This window comes from Gigantopelta aegis, chromosome 5 (genome assembly GCF_016097555.1).
Source record: "Gigantopelta aegis isolate Gae_Host chromosome 5, Gae_host_genome, whole genome shotgun sequence".
NCBI lineage: Eukaryota > Metazoa > Mollusca > Gastropoda > Neomphalida > Peltospiridae > Gigantopelta > Gigantopelta aegis.
In genome coordinates this window covers 25,055,358-25,074,724 of record NC_054703.1, presented here as the reverse complement: position 1 = coordinate 25,074,724, position 19,367 = coordinate 25,055,358, and the positions used below count along the sequence as shown (strand labels likewise).

At 37.7% G+C, this 19,367-nt stretch overlaps 1 protein-coding gene across 1 annotated transcript in view; it reads right to left on the bottom strand.

Moving 5' to 3' along the window:
- Nucleotides 1–10,740: 10,740 nt before the first annotated feature.
- LOC121373734 (balbiani ring protein 3-like) overlaps nucleotides 10,741–19,367 on the bottom strand; it is a 242,574-nt gene continuing 233,947 nt past the window's right edge. The window contains exons 35-37 of the mRNA XM_041500490.1: nucleotides 16,197–16,289; nucleotides 14,659–14,751; nucleotides 10,741–10,841 (exon numbers count right to left, since the gene is read on the bottom strand). Of these exons, the coding sequence (XP_041356424.1) occupies nucleotides 10,825–10,841; nucleotides 14,659–14,751; nucleotides 16,197–16,289 (203 nt within the window). The 3' untranslated portion in view covers nucleotides 10,741–10,824. The remainder of the gene's footprint in view (nucleotides 10,842–14,658; nucleotides 14,752–16,196; nucleotides 16,290–19,367) is intronic.

The window sequence follows — 19,367 nt, the reverse complement described above, 5'->3', positions numbered from 1 at the left end:
CGGTTGCCCGAGACCCGGTGTAGGCGACACGGCATTCTAACAGTGCTCCGTAGGTTTCGATGAGAGGGGGGGGGGGTGGGGGGGGGCAACGCGAGAGAGCAGAACGACACGTCTGTCTTCATCACTAACACTCCGGCCTCGGTGGCGTCGTGGTAGGCCATCGGTCTACAGGTTAGTAGTTACTGGGTTCGGATCCCAGTCGAGGCATGGGATTTTTACGTTATTTTACGGTTATATGGCGTCAGACATATGGTTAAGGACCACACAGATTTTGAGAGAAAACCCGCTGTCGCCACTACATGGGCTACTCTTCCGATTAGCAGCAAGGGATCTTTTATTTGCGCTTCCCACAGGCAGGATAGCACAAACCATGGCCTTTGTTGAACCAGTTATGGATCACTGGTCGGTGCAAGTGGTTTACACCTACCCACTGAGCCTTGCGGAGCACTCACTCAGGGTTTGGAGTCAGTATCTGGATTAAAAATCCCATGCCTCGACTGGGATCCGAACGCAGTACCTACCAGCCTGTAGACCGATGGCCTACCACGACGCCATATAACCGTAAATAAAATGTGTTGAGTGCATCATTAAATAAAACATTTCTTTCCAACCTGCTGTAACAAATATCTCAGATTTATAGCTCGAGTGTCCTTTATCGTATAAGTATAGACCACACGCAGCTAGAAGACACCCGACCTACTGACGTATTGCCACGCGGAGAGGGACGCAGCCCAGTGGTAGAGCGCTCGCCTGACGTTCGGTTGGTCTTTTCTTTGCTACTAATGGGAACATGTAGCGGGTTTGCTCTTTAAGACTATGTGTCAAAATTATCAAATATTTTACATCCAATAGCTTGATGCGCGGTTGGTTTGGGATGAGATCCACGTCGGTGGGCCCATTGGGCTATTTATTGCTCAAGCCAGTGCACCACGACTGGTATATCAAAGGCCGTGATATGTGCTATCCTGTCTTTGAGAGTGCATATAAACAATAAATGTAGCGGGTTTCCTCTCTGAGACTATATGTCAAAATGACCAAATGTTTGACATCCAATAGCAGATGAACAATAAATCAATCAGCTCTAGTGGTGTCGTTAAACAAAACAATCACACTTTTTTCGTCTAGATTTCGGTATGTCATACCACAAAGCTAACTAACTGGGTTTATTTGTCACTGGTGTCGTAGCGAACACGTAATACGGAAATATTTATTACCAGTCGAGTTACGAAATACTATGTGTAAATTCCCCACCCCCCTCCCCCGTGTAGTCCGCCTTTCAAGTGATGTGGACGTATGCGTATATGTGTTTGTGTGTTTATATATACTAGTGTGTGTGTGTGTGTGTGTGTGTGTGTGTGTGAGAGAGAGAGAGAGAGAGAGAGAGAGAGAGAGAGAGAGAGAGAGAGAGAGAGAGAGAGAGAGAGAGAGAGAGAGAGAGAGAGAGAGAGAGAGAGAGAGAGAGAGCTATTTAAAAAAAAATGAAATGAAATCAATCACAGATCCAGGCTTATTATTGTTGTTGTTATTATTATTATTATTATTATTATTATTAGGCCTATTATTATTGTTATTATTATTATTATTATTATTGTTGTTGTTGTTGTTGTTGTTGTTGTAAGATGGCAGCTGCTGGGTTTAAAGTTAAATAATGATTTGTTTATAGATACTGCTAGAACACTTTGATTGGATATCAAACAATTGTGATCATCCTGTAGAGAAGCTTTCAGTCATAATCAGCATTTGACCCGGAGAAAGCTTTACGAACATAGCTTTCGATGAAAACTATTCTAGGCCACACGACCAACGCATGAAAATATGGGAGATAACTCTCATATGTTATGGATTCGGCAGTTAAAGGTAGGATCAACTCAAACAAGATCCTTTTGTGTTGGAAAGATACATACCCGGACCACCAACACATACTGACACTTTAACAAATGAAAAACGCGTAATTTTAGAGTTAATAAAAAACCCCATGATTATTCCTGCTAACTGGGGGCAGCCATTTTGTTTCGTTTTTGTGACGTCCGGTGGTATAGCTTGGGGCGAAGTGACGTCAGCTCCGTCCATCTCCTCTCCTCCACAGTGTAAACAAACGCTCTAATTTACGACAAGGCGCTTCGCTTTCATCAACATGACTTGCAAAACAACATAAATGACTTGATAGTATACTAAACTATTTAACTAAATATATTTCAATTTGCATCAATAGAACGTAATGGAGTTGTATTATTATTATTATTTTTAAATCCAAAGAAAAAAATGCATATTATTAGGCCTATTGGTAGGGTACGTTCGAGCAAAAACGACCACTCACGATACCCAAGTGATACCTTTCTTTTCTTTGGGACGACGTAATTGGTCAGTTTTGTGATTTTAGATGGGAAAGTCTACTTAATCAAGGGTTTTACAGAATTACTTACAGTAATAAAGCAGGAAGGCTGATAAGTCATTACGATTTGAGGGATATCCGTGCGGTTATCACACAATAACCTGTGATCTTAATAAAAGAGGCACGTCTTTTTAGTGTGTCTAGAAACAGTGTTTGGGGACCGTCTAAATATACACCTGCCAATCAGGAACCACAGGTACAGGCCACGGAAAGAAAATACCAATTAACCAAGAAACCACTCCGATTATTATTTCAGTACATGGGTTAATTTATGTACAAAACATAATAGTTATTTCAACACTTTGACATAGTGGTTTATTTTGTATTGAAAAATAATATATAATTGTTGCTGGCCTACTGGGATGGCTATTATTACAGAACATTGCGATCAGTTCGAAGACTAATTCCTGACGTGACACGTTAGGTATTACGTGACCACCAGCTCGCCAGAGGGCGTATTCACTAGGATGGTACAAAATGGCTGCGCCCGTTATATATAATAGCCGTCACATTTAACCGTTTTATTAATTAACTATACGATTATACTTGTTGATATAAAGCAATAATGTGCATTATATATCGTTGAATATGCATACCAGGCCAAATACCTTAATTGTCCCCTCCTTTAACTGGCAAAGTAAATTCGTGAATGTCCGATACCAACGAATGCATCCGAGATGTTCCGAGTAGTCGGTAAAAAACGTTTTGTGGGTATGATACATTTTTGTCGTGTTTTGCTTAAAAAACTGTTAAAATACGCGTGTCGTGGGCAAAAAGAAATATGATTCTGACTTCACAAGAGAGTTCTCTTCAAAACAGGAAGGAAATGTTTCATTTAACGACGCACTCAACACATTTTATTTACGGTTACATGGCGTCAGACATAAGGTTAAGGACCACACATATTTTGAGAGGAAATCCACTGTTGCCACTTCATGGGCTACTCTTTTCGATTAGCAGCAAGGGATCTTTTATATGCACCATTCCACAGACAGGACAGCACATACCACAGCCTTTGATATACCAGTCGTGGTGCACTGGCTAGAGCGAGAAATAGCCTAATGGGCTCACCGACGGGGATCGATCCCAGTTTAAAAATATATGCTCAGATGCACGTTTTCGCGGCAATTTAGTGTTTTGCTAGTTGTTCTGTTTGGAACATTTGTGAATTTTATATATAATATGGTATAGGCCTTGTCTGATTGTAGAACTCTCGACCAGTTAGTCCATGAACCAGAGGGGCCAGTCGGTACTAACGTCATCAACCCTTAGTTTTGTCTTAATACATCTTAATAAATATTTTTAATGTTTTTATTTAGTTATTTTATTAATAATTCCTTTGAAATATTGCTTACACAAAAACAATTCCAAGAAAACTGCATATATAGGATGTAAATATTAATTACATGTCAAAATAAGCATCTGCTGCAATAAGATCCTTCAAAAAGAATATTTGAGGTGCTGAGCCTTAATTTTATATCAAATTTCTACCGAAAAATAAAACTGTGTGAATTGTATTTTGTAAAGTTACAATTTTTTTTATATGAAACCATAATCCACAAAGGATTTCAATATTGGTAACATATCTAAAGTCTCCAGTCCATTAACTCCCCATCGGTCAAGTTTTGTATTCCTAAATGCCCTGACACACATTTTACAATGCTTTTAATACAGTCACCCTTCCGTAAAAATTATAACTGTCGTGGAAATGAGGTTAGGGTAACAAAAGGAGAAGATACACATAGAATGTTCTGAGTCCGGCAATGCTATTATAAATTTGCTATCCCTAGGAATATAGTCTATGAGCATTCGTCCCCCCCCCCCCCCCCCCCCTCTCCCCAGGTCAAAGTGTGAGTCCTGGCTCATGGACTAAGTGCCGTTCCCATAAATCTAGTTCAGCATCAATGACTGATGCATCAGATGGGTTGGGTAAGTCTTCTCTGTGGTATTCAATTAAAGGCTTGGTCAGTTCCACTAATCCTGGCCTCATGATATATATGGTATTAGGTGGAGAGACTTAACTGCAGTAACGTGGTTGCCACTGACTCGTTTCGATAACTGTTGTATGATGTGATCCAGACACGGTTTAGTGAGGTTTCTTCTGTAATATTCCTCTGGGTCCAGGATAGGCGCATTGCGGCGATGTTGTTCTACAGCTTCTCAGAACCGATGGAGTGACAGAAATGGTATTAGCCAATTTAACAGCTTGGTTGTATCAATGTTTGTTGAATTTGTTGACATCGTCACGCACATTTTGAAGTGTGTTCTGAACGGAAATAATATGTTGGTAGCCTGTCACGATGTCAGCCGATCTGCCCCGAAGACAGACGGCCAAGATTCGTATGTATGCCACGCAGGACATTGTCACAATGAGTGTCATGATGAATTCCAATAGTGTCATTGCAAGAAAATAACAACCAGCATCAATGATGGCGTAACGATTCCTGTCCTTCGGTGAAGTTCTCATCTCGTCTAAGCAAGTAGTAATCAGCGATGAAAGTTTTTTTTTTAAATCCGCCCCTTTTCAACTTTCATTCGTTCCGCCTAAAATTTCCGGAGTTTAGATCCAACTTTAGATCTAACATGGCTGCGCCCATTGTGGCCGCAATATTTGCTTATTCGCCATTTGCCAGCTTTGTCTCGCGAAGTATCATCTGCCCGAGACCAATGCGCAGATCGTATACATTGGTCGCGTCATGTTGGACAAAATGGTGGTATTGTTTGCGAATGCATTGAAAATCTGTCCATTGTTCGGGATTTTGTGATTTCAATGGGATGTCGTACAAAGTTCTTAATCGGTCAGCGGACCTGAAGGCGGTTGAGCGCGGAGTCAAGAACGCTTTTCGATGGAATTGGCTTGAAGAAAAGGACAAACTCGGTGATTTTCTTAGCGAATGGGTTCGCAAAATCGATCAACCTGGTGTTGCCGTTTGTGCTTGGTGCAATGACAGCGCGTCCTCGGCCAAAGACATATCCATAATTTGGTAAAATTATTTCAGCCCTTTTTGGGAAAAGACACTTTCATCCCTGAGTAATAGCCGGGTATAATTCTGTCATTACTTCAAATATGTCATGCCTTTCAACCCATCGAGTTCGGCAAAGTTCGGCACCGGTGTGGCATGTTTTTAATTTAAAAGAGGGGAACACTGTTTCCGAATGAGTAACTGTTGTGGGCAATTGCCGAAAATCCGCGAACGTGAAAATACGGCTCACGACATAAAGCGAAGTGTTCCGATATGAACAATGATACATCGTCTTAAATCTGACACTCTACTTTGTTTAGTGGATTATTAATAATAATATTTAAAAAGGGCACATCAAAGTACATAGGGGCGGTACGCAAATCTGGGACAACCCCCCCCCCCCCCCCCCCCCCCGATCCGCCAATGTTCTTTGTTTAGTGGATGATAGATTTAAAAAACAACAACATCCATTTAAAAAGGACAAGGGTGGGTCACGGGACTCCTGTGATCCCCCCGTCTGGATTCGCCAATAAAACCTACTGTAATACTGAACTACCGGTTGTAATGTTTGCCCAATTAATTCACTATTATCATATAACCATTCCCCACAGCTAATATACCTTACAATTTTGGCAATTGTAAATTCTTATTAGAGGTCCCCTAGTTTATTTTAAGAGTATATGTCAAGGTTAGTGTGCAGCTATCTCGTAAGTACAAGTTAGTTATCTTGTAATTACGAGTTAGTTATCTTGTATTTACCAGATAGCATCTCGTAATTACGATATAAAAAATGACTTTCAAGTGGCACTAACTGGCTTCCGTAGAAGCCAAATGCCACGACGGCTAGGAACACCGTACAGACGGACACCGTGACACTGTTAGCTTTTGAGGATGCGACTGAAGAAAAACATTCACTTCATTTCAACTTGTAATATATGTTCTATGGGATTGAGGTCTGTGACGTTACTGGCTTCCGTAGAAGCCAAATGCCACGACGGCTAGGAACACCGTACAGATGGACACCGTGAACCTGTTAGCTTCTGAGGATGTGACTGAAGGAAAACATTCACTTCATTTCAACTTGTAATATATGTTCTATGGGATTGAGGTTGTGACGTTACTGACTTCTGTAGAAGGCAAATGCCACGACGGCTAGGAACACCGTACAGACGGACACCATGAACCTGTTAGCTTCTGAGGATGTGACTGAAGAAAAACATTCACTTCATTTCAACTTATAATATATGTTCTATGGGATTGAGGTCTGTGATGTTACTGGCTTCTGTAGAAGGCAAATGCCACGACGGCTAGGAACACCGTACAGATGGAAAGAAAGAAAGAAATGTTTTATTTAACGACGCACTCAACACATTTTATTTACGGTTATATGGCGTCAGATATATGGTTAAGGACCACACAGATTTTGAGAGGAAACCCGCTGTCGCCACTACATGGGCTACTCTTCCGATTAGCAGCAAGGGATCTTTTATTTGCGCTTCCCACAGGCAGGATAGCAGAAACCATGCCTTTGTTGAACCAGTTATGGATCACTGGTCGGTGCAAGTGGTTTACACCTGCCCATTGAGCCTTGCGGAGCACTCACTCAGGGTTTGGAGTCGGTATCTGGATTAAAAATCCCATGCCTCGACTGGGATCCGAACCCAGTACCTACCAGCCTGTAGACCGTTGGCCTACCACGACGCCACCAAGGCCGGTTCCGTACAGATGGACACCGTGACACTGTTAGCTTTTGAGGATGCGACTGAAGAAAAACATTTACTTCATTTCAACTTGTAATATATGTTCTATGGGATTGAGGTCTGTGACGTTACCGGCCAAGACAATACACCCACGTGGTGTTGATTCAGAAAGGCATTGCACACGTATTGAAATGTCCCATGCGAATGTGTTGTATTCGTTCATTTATTCATTTCAACTTACTTTCGTGATTATATCCAATTAAGGTTCAAGGTTAAGGCACGCATTCCTGGACGAAACACCTCAGCTATCATGGCTGTCTGTCCAGGACAGTGGGTCAATTGTTAGTGGTTAGTGAGAGAAAAGGGGGCGCAGTGGTCTTAAAAATCGCTCTGGGTGGAAGCCGGTACCGGGCTGCGAACCCAGTATGTACCAGCCTTATGTCCGAAGGCCTAACCACGACACTACCGAGGCCGGTAGGAAAACAAGTGACGTATGCTTACGTAGATGGCCCTATGGGCGGATTAAATTTAACTAATCATCACGTCTATGAATTTCTAAACGTATTTATGTATTTATCAATTTATATTTTGTAGGTGTTTTCTCTCATATTCTCTGTCTCTCTATTTCGGTGTCCTATATGTGTGTGTCTCTCTCTCTCTGTCTCTCTGTCTCTCTCGCTGTCTCTCTCTGTCTGTCTGTCTCTCTCTCTCTCTCTCTCTCTCTCTCTCTCTCTCTCTCTCTCTCTCTCTCTCTCTCTCTCTCTCTCTCTCTGTGTGTCTCTCTCTCTCTCTGTGTGTGTGTGTGTGTGTGTCTCTCTCTCTCTCTGTCTGTCACTGTCTGTCTGTCTCTGTCTCTCTCTGTCTGTCTGTCTCTCTCTCTCTCTCTCTCTCTCTCTCTCTCTCTCTCTCTCTGTGTGTGTCTCTCTCTCTGTGTGTCTCTGAGTGTGTGTGTGTGTGTCTCTCTCTCTCTCTGTCTGTCACTGTCTGTCTGTCTCTGTCTCTCTCTCTGTCTCTCTCTGTCTCTTTTGGGCGGGACATAGCACAGTGGTCAAGAAAGAAATGTTTTATTTAACGACACACTCAACACACTTTATTTACGGTAATATGGCGTCGGACATATGATTAAGGACCACACAGATATTGAGAGAGGAAACCCGCTGTCGCCACTTCAGGTAGCTCAGTGGTAAAAACACTCGTGTAATATGCAGTCGATCTAAGATTGATTCTCGGCGTGACCCACTGGGCTATTTCTCCTTCGAGCCAGTCTTCATCATATGGTGTAACAAATTCCGTGGTATATATTAACCTGCCTGTGTGACGATGCCTATAACAGATCCCGTGTTGCTAATCGAAGAGTAGCCCATAACATGGCGACATCGAGTTTCCTCTCTGTTGTCTTTATCCATTTGTCCACCGCCGTGTAATCGTAATTAGCATGACTTGACTAAATAATTGGCAATGTAGAATGGCGTATGCTACTTTTACTATTTTATCCCTTTTAATAGACTTTTTCGTTGACAACACCATTGAAAACGTACCGGCCACGAATGACACCATTGTCATATATAAGATGTTGAACGCTGTATAGCTATAGCTTGCAATGTATAAAAACTTATTTTTTTCGTGTCAAAGTTCGAAGTGCATCATCAAATATTCAAGGAGTAAAAACAGCTTCAGCCCTGATTAGTAGTAATCTATGTGAATTGATATTTCTACAAATACTATTATCCATTTCAAATAAATAAATAAAGACTTTTATTAAATATACTCTTATTATCCAGTTTATACTACATGATAAAACCAATACAGGGTATCCCCTATTCTATATCTTCCTCTTTATCATATGATAAACATTCTATGTTTTGTTTCAGAATTGTGGGTAGCTTGATTTTACAGTGTGTACCATATATAGTGATGGGGCGTTACATGGGAAGTTACTTCTGAGCCACCCCGTGTTAGTTATTTACGAGTTGGATGTGCACTATTGAAAACTTGTTTATCATATGATAAACATTCTATGTTTTAGTTTCTGAATTGTGGGTCTAATCTGAATATTAAGCTGATCTCCGATTTTCGACCTATGACGGGGCGTCACGTCCATATATAGTCTTGAGGCACCCTAGACTCTTCACATTACTGTGACTGTAAACGAGTGTGGTGTAGTTATACTGTGTGCCATATATATGAATGGGGCGTTACCTTGAAAGTTGCCCCTGAGCCACCCCGTGTTTGTTATATATGGGTTGAATGTGCACTGCTGAACACTTGTTTATTATATGATAAACATTCTAGTGATGGGGCGTTACCTTGAAAGTTGCCCCTGAGCCACCCCGTGTTTGTTATATATAGGTTGAATGTGCACTGCTGAACACTTGTTTATCATATGATAAAAAAATTTTGTTTAGTTTCAGAATTGTGGGTAGTTTGATTTTTCACGGTGTTCCATACATGTAGATGGGGCGTTCCTTGGGACGTTGCCCTTGAGCCACCCTGTTTTTGTTCAGTATTGGTGGGAGGGACACTACTGAACACCTTTTTATCAAATAATAAATATTCTATGTTTACTTTCAGCATTGTGCGTCCGTTTATTCATGTTCAATACCTTTACAGTGTTAGAAGATTTTGGCGTGGATTACCACTTTGCTTTGTTTCTAAGCCATCCCATATTATCGTTTATTCTCAAGCCACTCTAAACTGGTTGTTTTCATAGACAAACATTTGTATTTGACGACGTTTTTAACGAATGTTAAATGCATCTTGCAGAAAAATATTCTGAATGTTCAATATTGAATGTTGAACGTTGAATATCGAACGGATTTCCGTTTCACTAAGTACACACATAAAGCTGTAAATCCTATCATACGTTTTCCATCTCTAGGGATGTTCATCTTGACAAAAATCACTATGAGCATTCGTCCCTTCAGGTGGTACCAATTAGCAGCATTTTGGGTCCTGGCTCATGGATTATCAATGGCAGATCCTGGACATTGGGGGTAGGGTAGAATCGTTAATTGATTCATTCATTCGTTACTTTCATTTTTTCCAACTGTATTTTTCTTTCCTGTCTGCCTTTCTTTATTATTGCATTCATTGCACACCTTGGGCAGGTATTATCTATAAGACTATGTGAGAATTACCCACTGTCTGACATCCAATAACCGATGATTAACAAATCATTGTGCTCTAGCGGTGTCGTTAAACATTTAGAACAAACCTTAAAAACAATTCTAGTGGTATCGTTAAACAAATAATCTTTAAGAAGAAGGAAAATGTTTCATTTAATGACGCACTCAACACATTTTATTTACGGTTATATGGCGTCAGACATATGGTTAAGGACTACACAGATATTGAAAGAGGATATCCGCTGTCGCCACTTCATGGGCTACTCTTTTCGATTAGCAGCAAGGGACATTTTACATGCACCATCCCACAGACAGGATAGTACATACCACGGCCTTTGTAACACCAGCTGTGGAGCACTGGCTGGAATGATAAATATCCCAATGGGTCCACCGACGGAGATCGATCCTCACAGATATTGAGATAGGAAACCCGCTGTCGCCACTTCATGGGCTATTCTTTTCCATTAGCAGCAAGGGATCTTTTATATGCACCATCCCACAGACAAATCTCCAAGAAGGATTTAACCACGCGTTCTATTAAAATTACAAAATACATAGGACACGAGTAATATTTTATTTTTCACTAATGTACACCACAGATTGAGATCTGTTTTTCGACAGTCTGTATGTCAAAGAACTCATGGTTAGGGCAACACTTTTACTGAAAAAGAAAAGGAAACAAAATGAATATAAAGAATTGTTTGTTAGGAGGACATTTTTCTGAAGAAAAAAGACAGAAAAAGAAAACGAAAGAGAAAGTAAAGTAAAGAAACATTTCTTTGGAGGAACGAAAATGAATGTAAAGATACTTTTTTCCTGAAAATGAAAATGAAACGAAACGAATGTAAAGAAATGTTTGTTGAGAAGAATACTTTTTTCCTGAAAATGAAAATGAAACGAATGTAAAGAAATGTTTCTTATGACATCTTTTTTCTTTCAGATAAAGAAAAAGAAAAAGTAAAGTAAAGAAATGTTTTTAGGGAGGATACGTTTTAGAGAAAAGAAAAGGAAAGTAAAGTAAAGAAACGTTTGTTAGGAGAAACACTTTTTCTGAAAACAAGACAAATGGAAAGTAAAGTTAATAAATGTTTCTTAGGAAGATAGAAGACAAATGTAAAGAAATGTTTCTTACGAAGACATTTTTTTTTCTCAAAAAGAAAAGGAAAGTAAAGAAATGTTTCTTAGGAAGATAGAAGACAAATGTAAAGAAATGTTTCTTACGAAGACATTTTTTTTTCTCAAAAACAAAAGGAAAGTAAAGAAATGTTTCTTAGGAAGATAGAAGACAAATGTAAAGAAATGTTTCTTACGAAGACATTTTTTTTTCTCAAAAACAAAAGGAAAGTAAAGAAATGTTTCTTAGGAAGATAGAAGACAAATGTAAAGAAATGTTTCTTACGAAGACATTTTTTTTTCTCAAAAACAAAAGGAAAGTAAAGAAATGTTTCTTAGGAAGATAGAAGACAAATGTAAAGAAATGTTTCTTACGAAGACATTTTTTTTTCTCAAAAAGAAAAGGAAAGTAAAGAAATGTTTCTTACGAAGATAGAAGACAAATGTAAAGAAATGTTTCTTACGAAGACATTTTTTTTTCTCAAAAACAAAAGGAAAGTAAAGAAATGTTTCTTAGGAAGATAGAAGACAAATGTAAAGAAATGTTTCTTACGAAGACATTTTTTTTTCTCAAAAACAAAAGGAAAGTAAAGAAATGTTTCTTAGGAAGATAGAAGACAAATGTAAAGAAATGTTTCTTACGAAGACATTTTTTTTTCTCAAAAACAAAAGGAAAGTAAAGAAATGTTTCTTAGGAAGATAGAAGACAAATGTAAAGAAATGTTTCTTACGAAGACATTTTTTTTTCTCAAAAAGAAAAGGAAAGTAAAGAAATGTTTCTTAGGAAGATAGAAGACAAATGTAAAGAAATGTTTCTTACGAAGACATTTTTTTTTCTCAAAAAGAAAAGGAAAGTAAAGAAATGTTTCTTACGAAGATAGAAGACAAATGTAAAGAAATGTTTCTTACGAAGACATTTTTTTTTCTCAAAAAGAAAAGGAAAGTAACGAAATGTTTCTTACGAAGATAGAAGACAAATGTAAAGAAATGTTTCTTACGAAGACATTTTTTTTTCTCAAAAAGAAAAGGAAAGTAACGAAATGTTTCTTACGAAGATAGAAGACAAATGTAAAGAAATGTTTCTTACGAAGACATTTTTTTTTCTCAAAAAGAAAAGGAAAGTAACGAAATGTTTCTTACGAAGATAGAAGACAAATGTAAAGAAATGTTTCTTACGAAGACATTTTTTTTTCTCAAAAAGAAAAGGAAAGTAACGAAATGTTTCTTACGAAGATAGAAGACAAATGTAAAGAAATGTTTCTTACGAAGACATTTTTTTTTCTCAAAAAGAAAAGGAAAGTAACGAAATGTTTCTTAGGAAGATAGAAGACAAATGTAAAGAAATGTTTCTTACGAAGACATTTTTTTTCTCAAAACAAAAGGAAAGTAAAGAAATGTTTCTTAGGAAGATAGAAGACAAATGTAAAGAAATGTTTCTTACGAAGACATTTTTTTTTCTCAAAAAGAAAAGGAAAGTAAAGAAATGTTTCTTACGAAGATAGAAGACAAATGTAAAGAAATGTTTCTTACGAAGACATTTTTTTTTCTCAAAAAGAAAAGGAAAGTAACGAAATGTTTCTTACGAAGATAGAAGACAAATGTAAAGAAATGTTTCTTACGAAGACATTTTTTTTTCTCAAAAAGAAAAGGAAAGTAACGAAATGTTTCTTACGAAGATAGAAGACAAATGTAAAGAAATGTTTCTTACGAAGACATTTTTTTTTCTCAAAAAGAAAAGGAAAGTAACGAAATGTTTCTTACGAAGATAGAAGACAAATGTAAAGAAATGTTTCTTACGAAGACATTTTTTTTTCTCAAAAAGAAAAGGAAAGTAACGAAATGTTTCTTAGGAAGATAGAAGACAAATGTAAAGAAATGTTTCTTACGAAGACATTTTTTTTTCTCAAAAACAAAAGGAAAGTAAAGAAATGTTTCTTAGGAAGATAGAAGACAAATGTAAAGAAATGTTTCTTACGAAGACATTTTTTTTTCTCAAAAACAAAAGGAAAGTAAAGAAATGTTTCTTAGGAAGATAGAAGACAAATGTAAAGAAATGTTTCTTACGAAGACATTTTTTTTTCTCAAAACAAAAGGAAAGTAAAGAAATGTTTCTTAGGAAGATAGAAGACAAATGTAAAGAAATGTTTCTTACGAAGACATTTTTTTTTCTCAAAAAGAAAAGGAAAGTAAAGAAATGTTTCTTACGAAGATAGAAGACAAATGTAAAGAAATGTTTCTTACGAAGACATTTTTTTTTCTCAAAAAGAAAAGGAAAGTAACGAAATGTTTCTTACGAAGATAGAAGACAAATGTAAAGAAATGTTTCTTACGAAGACATTTTTTTTTCTCAAAAAGAAAAGGAAAGTAACGAAATGTTTCTTACGAAGATAGAAGACAAATGTAAAGAAATGTTTCTTACGAAGATAGAAGACAAATGTAAAGAAATGTTTCTTACGAAGACATTTTTTTTTCTCAAAAAGAAAAGGAAAGTAACGAAATGTTTCTTACGAAGATAGAAGACAAATGTAAAGAAATGTTTCTTACGAAGACATTTTTTTTTCTCAAAAAGAAAAGGAAAGTAACGAAATGTTTCTTACGAAGATAGAAGACAAATGTAAAGAAATGTTTCTTACGAAGACATTTTTTTTTCTCAAAAAGAAAAGGAAAGTAACGAAATGTTTCTTAGGAGGAGACATTTCCGGAAAAAAAAAGAAAAAAAAAAAAAAAAAAAAACGGAATAGAAAGTAAAATAAAGAATTGGAAATGTTTGTTAAGCACATTACAGCAGTATAATTAAACATGGATACATAATACATATTTATGTTAATAATATATATACAGAACTTCACATACGGTACGTTTTCGCTTCCTATTTATTGCACGAGTTTATTTTACGCAATAACTTAATTTCGTGCTTATATCCAATTAAGGTTGAAGCACGCTGTCCTGGGCACACACCTCGGCTATCTGGGCTGTCAGTCCAGGACAGTGGGTTACCTGTTAGTGAGTTAGTGGTTAGTTAGAGAGAAGAGGGTGTAGTGGCCTTACATCTACCCATTGAGCCCTTAGGAACTGGCTCTGGGTTGGAGCCGGTACTGGGTTGCGAACCCTGTACCTACCAGCCTGTAGTCCGACGGCTTAACCACTGTGCCATCAAGGCCGGTTGAAAGGTTTAAAGGTAAACTTTACATTACAAAAAAACGCCAAATTAGTTTTTACGTAAGGGTATACAACATGTTTTATCAGAACATTGTGGAACATGCAGCTTAAAGCCTCGGTCACACCGGACCTGCGACCAGGTTACGACCTAGCTGCGACCGAAAAAATGTTGGAATCGCGGGCGAATCCTTCTATCCAATACCTACCACATTCGCAGGTCTGGCAACCATTGGAGTCCTTTTTAAATCCAAAGGGACACTTGACATTTGGCAGACAGTCATACACGGGGCAAAGTTTAGCTAAAAATATAATAAAATATGATATCTAGAGAATAATACATGAGTGGCCATTAGATACCATTTAACTTGTTTTAAAGTCTAACGAGCGAAAGCGATTTGGATACGTTTTTAAACGAGTTGTAAGATAAACGGTATCTACCGGACACGAATGTAGGATTCTATTTCTTATATATCATCAAAAAACATATTTAAACCTAATTTTAACATCTTTTTCGACTAAAATATATTTACATCCCTTGCGCTTGTAGCTAACGTACGCGTCACAGACAAATGATTGGCAGGTTAACTATATGTTACAGTGCAATGGATTTCGACCGTGCTGCGTTTTTTTTTTCATTGGATGGTATGACATTGATGACCTGGTCGTCACCTAGGAGCAGCCAGTCGGATGTCTTTAAAATGTTAACACACGTATATGTGTTAAGAAGTATGTGTTATAAAAAAACCCTAAAAAAACCCTAAACAAAACAAAAACAAAAAAACACACAAAAAAACAACAACAAAAAAACGAATGATGTTCGCACCAATGGGCGTGGAAGAAAAAAAAAATCAGGTTTCTTTATTATTATTATTAGTATTATTATTTTATTTTTTATTTTTTACGTTCATGTGGGTATCCACAAAAAAACCCAAACAAAAAATAATTAACAACTTTGTAAACATGAATGTGAACAGCTTCGCCGATTCAAACAGTTAGCCCATTGGTTATCTGTCCCGGGTCGAATCCCTGGCTATCTAGAGACCGAACTCGTGACGGACATGCCTGAAACCCCAGTGGTATAGAAAGATGTGAAAATAGTTCACGCCCACGCACACGGTCAGTTCAGGTTATAGGGTTTAACGTGCACATTCAGAACAAGCTGTTGTAGCGCACGCCTGTCATGGATGCATGTCTCATCCTGGGCCGACTCCTCCGTACAGGACAGGAAAAAGGGTTTGGGGGTGGGTGAGAGGAGGGACCACCCGCGTTGGCAAGTGCACGAGAGCACCAGCAGCCCGAACGGGGTCGGTAGCGAGCGGGGGCATATTTTTGGTGCTATTGAATTTTGAATATCTCGTAGGATTAAGTCAAATGTAAAATATTGCGCACAAAAAAGAAAGGAATGTTTTATTTAAAGACCCACTCAAAACACATTTTATTTACGGTTATATGACGTCAGACATATGGTTAAGGACCACACAGATATTGAGAGAGGAAACCCGCTGTCGCCACTTCATGGGCTACTCTTTTCGATTAGCAGCAAGGGATCTTTTATATGCACCATCCCACACAGGGTAGTACATACCACGGCCTTTGTTACACCAGTTGTGGAGCACAGGCTGGAATGAGAAATAGCCCAATGAGGCCACCGACGGGGATCGATCCTAAACCGACCACGCATCAAACGAGCGCTTAACCACTGGGCTACTTCCCGCCCCTTTTAATGAATAGAACACGAACTTACGACAGGTGCACGTCTTGCAGCCGTTTTTGTCTTGTATGTATTTAAAACCTCCAGGACAAACCACAGCAGGGCAAATAAGATGCTCACGACACCCTGTAACAAGACGAAACTTTAAAGGTGTAGTATCTCAAATTTCAGTGAAATAACACAGACGCAACCTTAAAAGGGTAGTGTCTGGTATGTTTAAGAGTAGAAACAAGTAAATTAGATTTTCAATACAGGGGCAATCTCAAAGTTACATAATGAAACAATAGTCAATTCCACTTAATTGCATGTTTGTTTATAGCATACATTGGTATTTGCATATTATTATGTTGCACAGAACCTTTTTAGCATTAAACCGATACAAATTATATCGCATAATCGAATAGTTTAATTTATTAATGTTTTTTTGAAAATCGAAAGATTATTCCTTGAATTGTTGCATACGGCTCCCCACCCCACCCTAATACATGCGAATATGTTCATTAACTACTAGTTTATAAAGTAATATTGTAAAATCAAGGAAGCATTCTGAGAGTACTGATAAGGCAGTACATGTCCCCTACCAGGACCAACCAATTTTCGTATCTCCTAAGATCAAGGGTCATAACCCAGCGAAAACAGGGTATATCGCCATGAATCTCAAATTTGATCTGTAACCATGTATAATAAATAGAGAATATTACATTCGTGTCCATGACAGACGATGCTTACGACACAAGTGCCTAAATTATCATATTTCCCTCGCTCTCGCTCGGGAAATGCGATAATTTAGGCACGAGTGTCGTAAACATCGTCTGTCATGGACACGAATGTAATATTCTGTTTATTACCGTAGAATTGTCTTGCTAAATAAACATTCCAGTCATTGTTTACAAACTAACGTTTCCTTAAGGGTGGAGTAATGTTTGTTCATTGATGTCTTGAAAACCAAATCACAACCTATTCTAAAGTTACGTGATATTTATACGCCCATAAGTAAAGAGTACACATGTATCAACAGCTGTAAATTGTAAAGCATGTGTATACTAAAAAGCAAACAAATACATAGTAATTGAAATAATTAGTGTTGAATTTGAATGACGTCAGTATTCCAATGACGTCACTTTGCATCTCCTTACAATAACTATAAATTGGGTACATGACGTTTCCGTTTTAAGAATGCTGGAAAAATTCCAGTGCAAAATTGCTATTGTTTGATTTATTTTTTTGAACATTATTAACGCACCTGAATGTCTTTGAAGAAAATCTTGTGATTAAAACATTGTACCTTTTACTAAATATGGCTTTCAAGTGAAATTACGGTAAGATATGCTACATTTATTATGTACGAAGCCAAAATAAGGGTGCGAAAAGTGACTCGTCGACCTTAGTATAGATTTCTAACAGTTGTGAACGTTATATTCATAATTAAGTGTTTGATATGTCACAACTACATCGTAATATAATACAAGTTATCATAAATAATCAATTAATGTTTGATTAAATTAATTAAAAACACGTATTTGTCATTACGGCATGTGATCAGCTTACACTCCAAATAAAAATGTATTAAAGAAGAAAGTAGTATATGTGGAATGTCGTGTCAGCCAACCAGAAAGAAATGTACTCTTAAAACAGCCAATCGTTAAACGACAATGCCAGGAGGACATACGATTTAGTTATGACATACGAGGGAAATCGTACGATAAATATGACCCTCGTTATGCTGTACCTCGTAGGTAATAAACCTTTTTACCAAATTTCAGTTCAGTATATTGAGGCATTATTGCGACCATTGCGAAAATAAATATTTCAGAAAGTAATTTTCGTATCTTCTAAGTTTAAGGACCATAACTCTGTGGAAAATGGAAAGAAAGAAAGAAAGAAATGTTTTATTCAACGACGCACTCAACACATTTTATTTACGGTTATATGGCGTCAGACATATGGTTAAGGACCACACAGATTTTGAGAGGAAACCCGCTGTCGCCACTTCATGGGCTACTCTTAAAATGGAGAAACCGCCATGAAAGTCAACCTTGATCACATGCCAAGAAAACGTTTGCTTTGTTTAACGACACCACTAGGGAACACTGATTTATTAATCATCGGCTATTGGATATCAAACATTTGGTAGTTGACATATAGTCTTAGAGAGGAGACCCGCTACATTTCCACATTAGTAACAAGGGGTCTTGTACATACACCATCTCACAGACAGGATAGCACATACCATGGCTTTTGAAATACCAGTCGTGATCCAATGGGATAGAGCGAGAAAAAGCCCGATGAGCCCACCGACGAGGATTGATCCCAGAGCGACCGTACATCAAGTCTGCGCTTTACCACTGGGCTACTTCCCGGCCCAGCAAACGACAAAGCTATATACAAAATATCAGCTGAATATCTTGAGGCGTTGTGAATAACATCCGGACAATTATATGTGGCACAGACAGACAGACGGACAGTCGACAGGACAGAAGGTCAGAAGGACGGAGACGAAACTTGTAGTCGGTCGGACTAAGCTCGATCCCCGTCGATGGATCTATTGGACTATATCTCGTTCCAGGCAGTGCACCACGACTGGTATATCATAAAATGTGATTAGTGCTGTCTGAGGGATGGTACTTACACAATATTCCTTAAAACTAATGGACAACATTAAGCGGGTGTTTTGTTTAGGACTATATGTCGGAATTACCAAATGTTTGATATCCAACAGCCATTTATTAATAAATTAATTATGAAGATTTCAAGACAGAATGGGAGAAGTGGTATAATTTATTTCAAACATCATAAAAGTTTATTAAATCTATCAAATTTTGAGATATATTTATTTCTAAAATACCTTCTTCGCATTTTATACTCCTCCAAACACCTTTTCATAATACTTTCTTGTATCAATACTAATTCAGTACATAACATCTTCTCCTTTATCTTTTTTTTTCCTTCTTGGCCCCAGATAATTATAATTTTAAAAAATTAATTAAAAAACCCCCCAAACAAAATATCAACAACAACAATGTACATCAAGTGGGTGGATTATATCTATTCGTGTGTATATATTTTGCCATTTATGTATGTATATAAAACTGTCTATACCATATGAAATTTAAAAAAAAAATATTGTGAGACAGTGAGCTCAGGGCACCCCAACCCTAACACTGCCATTTTATATTCTGGGGACAATACAAAATAAAATAAAAA